This window comes from Sciurus vulgaris (assembly GCF_902686455.1).
Source record: "Sciurus vulgaris genome assembly, chromosome: 18".
Taxonomy (NCBI): domain Eukaryota; kingdom Metazoa; phylum Chordata; class Mammalia; order Rodentia; family Sciuridae; genus Sciurus; species Sciurus vulgaris.
The window spans coordinates 13,208,967-13,214,966 of NC_136479.1; the positions used below are offsets into that span (position 1 = coordinate 13,208,967).

The window sequence follows — 6,000 nt, forward strand, 5'->3', positions numbered from 1 at the left end:
ACGCTTGATCTGGGGGTCAGGCAAGGTCTGAGGGGACCTCGGAGCTAGGGGGCCGACTGTGTGGGGAGGGGAAGGTGTTGCAGGCTGGACACATGGGGTGGGGACCGGGGGTGGGGACGAGCCCAGTAGGTTTGAGGGTCTGAAGCAGGGCCAACAGGGAGCCAGGCGGGGAGATGGTGGTGGAGGCCAGACCAGCCTCCTGGCCCTGGTGAGGCTAGCTCAGACCTGGAGGTCGAGGGGCGCTGAGCAGTGGAAGGCGCGGGACTGCTGTCTGTCCTTGGGGTGGAGAGTAAATGGGAGGTGCCAAAAGTGGAAGGCGGAAGCCAAGAGGGACGCCTGGGGGTCCGAGCCATGCCACCAGCTGCTGGCCGGCAGAAAGGCCACGCTGGGCACCTCTGTCTCCAGGGTCAGTCTCAGAAGGCGCTGCAGAGGATGAGCTGCTGCCCAGACCCCGCACTGAGCCTCGCCAGGTCAACAAAGCGGCCTTCCTGGGAAGGCCCTGGCGCTCCTGTGCGGGAGCAGGGCCCGCGCGTCTCCGCCCTCCCAGCTCCGAGGCCCCGGCCCCTCTGGCTCAGCACGCCGACTGGCTGCGTGCAGTTTGGAAAACCCAGGGCCAGAGCGGAGCTGGCCGCACCTGTGCGGTGGCGGGGTGCGAGCTTCGGGGAGTGGGCCTCGCGAGCTGGTTTTCATTCCTGGGCGTTCAGTGCCTGTAGGGGGGTTTCCCTTGAATGGTTCCATGTATCCAGCACAGGAGACCCCGGGAGAGGACCGCCGGCCTCAGGATCCCCCAGGCGGGGCCCAGATCCCAGGTCTTCTGTTGTGCGGCCCAGAGTAGGTGACTTGCTCAGGGCCTCGGTCTCCTTGTCCGTGAAATGGGTCCATGAAACCCACTCAGCAGGATCCCAGGTCCACACGGGCGGCTGCAGACTCACTCTCCTGTTTCAGGTCGGCACTGACTGGGATGCCAAGGAGCGGCTGTTCCGCAACTTCGGGGGCCTCCTGGGGCCCATGGACGAGCCAGTGGGGATGCAGAAGTGGGGGAAGGGGCCCAACGTGACCGTGACCGTCGTCTGGGTGGACCCCATCAACATCATCGCGGCCACCTACGACATCCTCATCGAGTCCGCTGCCGAGTTCACACACTACAAGCCCCCTCTGAACCTGCCCCTGAGGCCCGGGGTCTGGACAGTGAAAATCCTCCACCACTGGGTGCCGGTTGCAGAGACCAAATTCCTTGTCGCGCCCCTGACCTTCTCAAACAGGCAGCCCATCAAACCAGGTGAGTGTTCCAGCGTCCCCACAGTGGGCAGAGTCCCTTCCAGGTCCCTCTCCTTGGCGGGGAGCCTGCTCGGGCTTGGGGCGTGTGGCCGCCACGCACAGCCCTCCCCTCCCTGCCCTGGAGAGCCACGAAATTTCCTCCCCGGAACCTGTTTATTAGGTCCCCTCCCCGAGGACTTCGGGAGGTCTGAGCGTGTTTTAGAGGAGACAGGAAATAAGCCCAGGCAGATATTGGGTTTCAGCGAGTCTGGTTTGCTGTTTAGAAAACAGTAATTAACGTTGTGGAATTCTCTTCATCCAAAATACAATCCCCTCGGTAAAAACAGAAACCACCCACTGGTGGAAGATATCTGCTTTTTTAAAAAGTGCTCCTGTTCAGAATATGTAAAGGAATCCATCAGCCGGAGGTTGGCAAACGCAGGACCACTGGCCACCCGTGATGGTCTTCTTTGTAAAGTTCTGTAGGAACACAGCCACGCCCGTTCGCTTGCATGGCATGTGTCTCTGCTCTGGGCTGCGGTGGCAGAGTGGGGATCCACGCCCTGTGAATCAGCTGTACTCCTGGCACCCGAAGGGTTCTCAGAGCCAGATGTGGAGGGGGAGGGTGTGATTGGCAGCGCCCTCCGTGCCTCAGACGTGCCACCGGGCCAGCCCAGTAAGCCATGCCGAATCCACCCCACCCTGGAGAGCCCAGGCCATGCACTGTGGCCCTGGTCTTTCCCGTGGTTTCTGCTCTAATTTCTAAAAAAGACCGAGCTCTTGCCACCCGTGCCCAGGAAGACCTAGGGGTCATCTTCCCCGCCCCCAGCAGGCCCCTGTCGCCGGTCATCACGTGCCTTAACAGCGTTCTCACGACGGGGCGCACCAAGGCAGGAGCGCTGCAATTTGTGAAATGATTCATCACCAGCAATTTGCTATTGACGCGTCCCCAGTAATCTCAAGAAATCTGATGAGGTGGAATTGGGGAAGATTTAATTACAGAGGCAACAATGGCGCGCCAAGGCCCGAACGGCGTTCCCACATCCACCTCTTCTTCCTGAGGGTCTGGCGTCCACGCGATCCTGGTGTCCAGCAGGGGCACGTTCCTTAGCGGCTCTCGTCCCTTGGAATGTCCTGCCTCGGGTCGGGGTGGACATCCCGCCACCTCCCTCTCTTTGCAGAGGAGAAGCTGGGAAGGACTAGTAGGCTCTGTTCTCCTGGACGGCGCTGGCACTGCCCGCCCTGACTGCCAGCATCAGAGAAGTGGGCTGAGACCAGGGTTCTAATCATGGCAGCTCCTACTCCTGCTCCAGAGAGAAGCTTTGCAAAGCCAGAAGCAAGACCAAGTCTATGCTCCGTGCATGCCAGGCTCCTCTTTCCCCGCCGGTTCCCCAGACTCCAGCTCCTGGACCACTGGGAATGGAAGGAATGGCCTTGTTGTCTGTGTTGGTCAAGGTCGGTGTGTGTTTTGAGTGCAGATAGTATTCTCCTTGCTTTTGGAAATGACAGTGGCCTAGGGTCTTCCTGCCTCCTCCTTCCCCACTCAGGAGCCACGTATTAGAAGAAAATAGCATCAGGTTCCCCTGCTTACCAGGGGTGGATGGCTGCCGTCAAGCAAAAAGGAAGCATTGTCCTCTGAGCACTGTATTGTCTCAAGAGGAGGTGTCTCTAATCCTAGCTGTCGTGGCCACGGCAAAACCTGATTGGTGAAACCAGCCTCATTGTCCAGCCCTGTCTGAAAACTGTGAACTTGCCATTGGCTGTAAAACAAGCCAGGAATGCGACTTCTTCCAAACAGGAGCATCAGGTTCTCTCCTTTACCCCCAACTTTCCGCCTCCTCGTCTTCAAGCCCTGGAGGGATCCACAGTCCCTCTACTGCCTCCCTTGCTTCCCTGTTTGCAAAGCACATGAACTTCTCATCGAGTCCCTCACTGGCCCTGTGGGTCCGGTTGGCTCCAGGATCCACATCCCCATTTAACAGATGAGCAAACCAACTTTTCTAAATATGGCTCCAAGATGAACAAACAGAGGCAGAACCGCTGCTTTAGCTTCCAGCTGGTGCTGAGTCTGGTGTGGAGCATCAAGATGGCAAGCTTGGCTTTGGGGTTCGGTCCATCCTGGGTTGCGGCCCAGCTCCGTCTAACAATGGCAGCCTCAGCTTCCCCATTGGGATGGTGTGTATAGTTTTGTGTCAGGGAGGATGATGGCTTAACAGACCCACAGAATGATCCTAGCTAGACTTTTCTAAGCATGGAATATATGTCAGGCGCCGTCTTGAGCACTCTCTGAGCCAGCGTAGTTGGTCCTCACAAACGAAGTGCCAAGGGAGATGATAGTACCCTCTTCATTTTATGGATGAGGAAACTGAGTCAAAGTCAGAAGTCACACACCTGGTTTGCAGGCAGTAGGGATGCAGACCCACCATAGTATTGGGCTCTTACATGAAGCACTTCACAGAGCGGTTGGCGCATAGTAGGTGCTCAGCAAGACAGAGCCATCACCAGGACACTCCCCTCCATCCCATCCCGGCTCAAACATCGTGCCGCCCAGGGGCACAGAGCTGTGGAGAGCGCAAACACCAGCGCCTTCTGCTGAGCCGTCAGGAAGCAGCCATGTGCAGCCTGTCCGGAGTCAGCGGCCCTGTGCTGAGGGGGAGGTGCTCAGTTAGGTTCCGCTCTCGCTGTTCCCTCTGCCCGGAAGTCCTTCCCCAGAATCCTCAGGTGCCCTCTTCCTGCACGTTGATCAGCACTTCGCACAGATGTCACCTCCCCGGGGGTGTCCCCCCACTGCCCACCCCATGTGGCTAGGCACACGGGGCTCAGCACACTTTTTCCATAAAGGGCCAGGTAGGTGGTAAATATTTTCAGCTTTTCAGGCCAAACAGTCTCTGTCCAACCACTCCCCTCTTCTGTGGTGGCACGGAAGCAGCCATGAATGATATGTAAGCAAGTGGGTGTGGCTGTGTTCTAATAAAACTTTATTTATAAAACCGCACCATGGGCTGGATGTGGCCCATGGGCTGGATGTAGTCTACTCTGACTCCGTCCCCTGTTTACGGTCTTCATGACATTTCTCACTGCCTGGAATGACCTCACTTATCTAATTGTGTATTCCTTTTCCTGTGGTCAGTCTTTCCCGTGGAGACTCTGACCTCTTGGATGCCGATGTAAGATCACCTCTCTGGCTCATTCCGCCACCTAAATGGAGCCCGGTCCCTGGAGTAACAGGCCCTTATTGTAGCTCTAGCTGATCAGCAGTCAGTCATTGCCTTGCAGGTAATAGATGATTAGTAAGTGTGGAGCGAATGGACGTTTTGCACAAAGCAGAAGCTTAACGGCGTATGTCGAACGAATGGACGACAGGCCACCCACCCAGAAATACGTGCCGACTGCCCAGTTGGTGCTGTGGGGGGACCGGGCTTCCTGCAGGGGTCACACAATGCCCTGCATGAATGGGCCTGTGGGAACACCTGTGCAATGGGCCTGTCACCGGAGCTAAATATAGCTGATGCCCAGAGCACCCGGGGCCAGGCACACAGGAAGTGGGTGGGTGTCCAGCCAGTGGCCCTTGAACTCACTGTCCCCTTCGGCTTTCAGAGGAGGCATTGAAGCTGCACAACGGACCCCCCCGCAGTGCCTACATGGAGCAGAGCTTCCAGAGCCTGAACCCCGTCCTCGGCCTGCCCGTCAGCCCTGCCCAGGTGGAGCAGGCTGCCCGGAAGGCCGCCTCCACAGGCGCAGCGCTGGAGGGCTGGCTGGACTCGCTGGTGGGCGGGATGTGGACCGCCATGGACATCTGCGCCACGGGCCCCACTGCCTGCCCGGTCATGCAGACCTGCAGCCAGACGGCCTGGAGCTCCTTCAGCCCCGACCCCAAGTCAGAGCTGGGCGCCGTCAAACCGGACGGCCGGCTGAGGTAGCACCGGCCTCCTGAGGGCCACGGCGTCATCTCCACGGGAACGCAGCCAGGGGGCTGGTGCAGCGGAACCCTGGCCAGGGGCTCCCCCGGCCATAGGACAGAGGAGGAGGAGGGTTTGGAGGCCAGAGCAGGGCCAGCTGGCTTCTAGGGCTGGGGTCAGGCCCCAGGGTGGTCTTGCCTCTCCCCGCGGATCCCAACGTCCACGGTTCCTCTCCTCCCCTCCTGTGACCTGCACCATCCCTCACCAGTGATTTCACACTTTATTTTGAGCAGCAGAACTTTGTTTACTCAGCACTTGGAAGGTGGACGTTCAGGCGCAGACGAAATCCAGGCTGCGCTGGCGGAAGCTGCGCGGGGAGGGCCCCTCCCCGGGCCCAGCGCGCCAGGCCGGCCCTTTGCCCGGGACATCTCCCAAGGCCCCCCTTCCAAACCCAAGGGCTCTGCAAAACGCAGTGACGAGCACTGCCCAGAGGGAGGGTCCGGCCTCCTGCTGCCCTCCGCTTAGCTTTCCGCTCCTTTGGTGGGAACCCTGTGCCAGCCCTAACGCAGCTGGCCACTGAGGTCACCGTCTCAGGCCTTTCCAAGGGAGCTGGGCTTGGACGGCCCCGAGCCTCCCACCAGCCCTTCGGGCACGAGCTGTTCTCCCTGATAACTAGAGAAGCAGGGAAGCCTGTCACGTGACAGGGCCAGGGAGCGCGACTGCCTGTCGGCCATCGGCCCAGGCCACCCTCCATCGAGGCTGCCGCACAGGGTAACAGAAATGGAACGATGTTGTGAGCATGGGCCTCCAGCGTCCTACCTGTTGCTTTTCTAGATGGAGACCA

At 59.3% G+C, this 6,000-nt stretch overlaps 1 protein-coding gene across 3 annotated transcripts in view; it reads left to right on the plus strand.

The window, feature by feature from the left end:
* The window catches only part of XYLT1 (xylosyltransferase 1), a 257,946-nt gene extending 252,177 nt beyond the window's left edge, over positions 1–5,769 (plus strand). For all 3 annotated transcript variants that reach the window (XM_079120851.1, XM_079120850.1, XM_079120852.1), the window contains 2 exons: positions 946–1,279; positions 4,855–5,769. In XM_079120851.1, the coding sequence (XP_078976977.1) occupies positions 946–1,279; positions 4,855–5,177 (657 nt within the window). In that variant the 3' untranslated portion in view covers positions 5,178–5,769. The remainder of the gene's footprint in view (positions 1–945; positions 1,280–4,854) is intronic.
* The last annotated feature ends 231 nt before the right edge of the window (positions 5,770–6,000 follow it).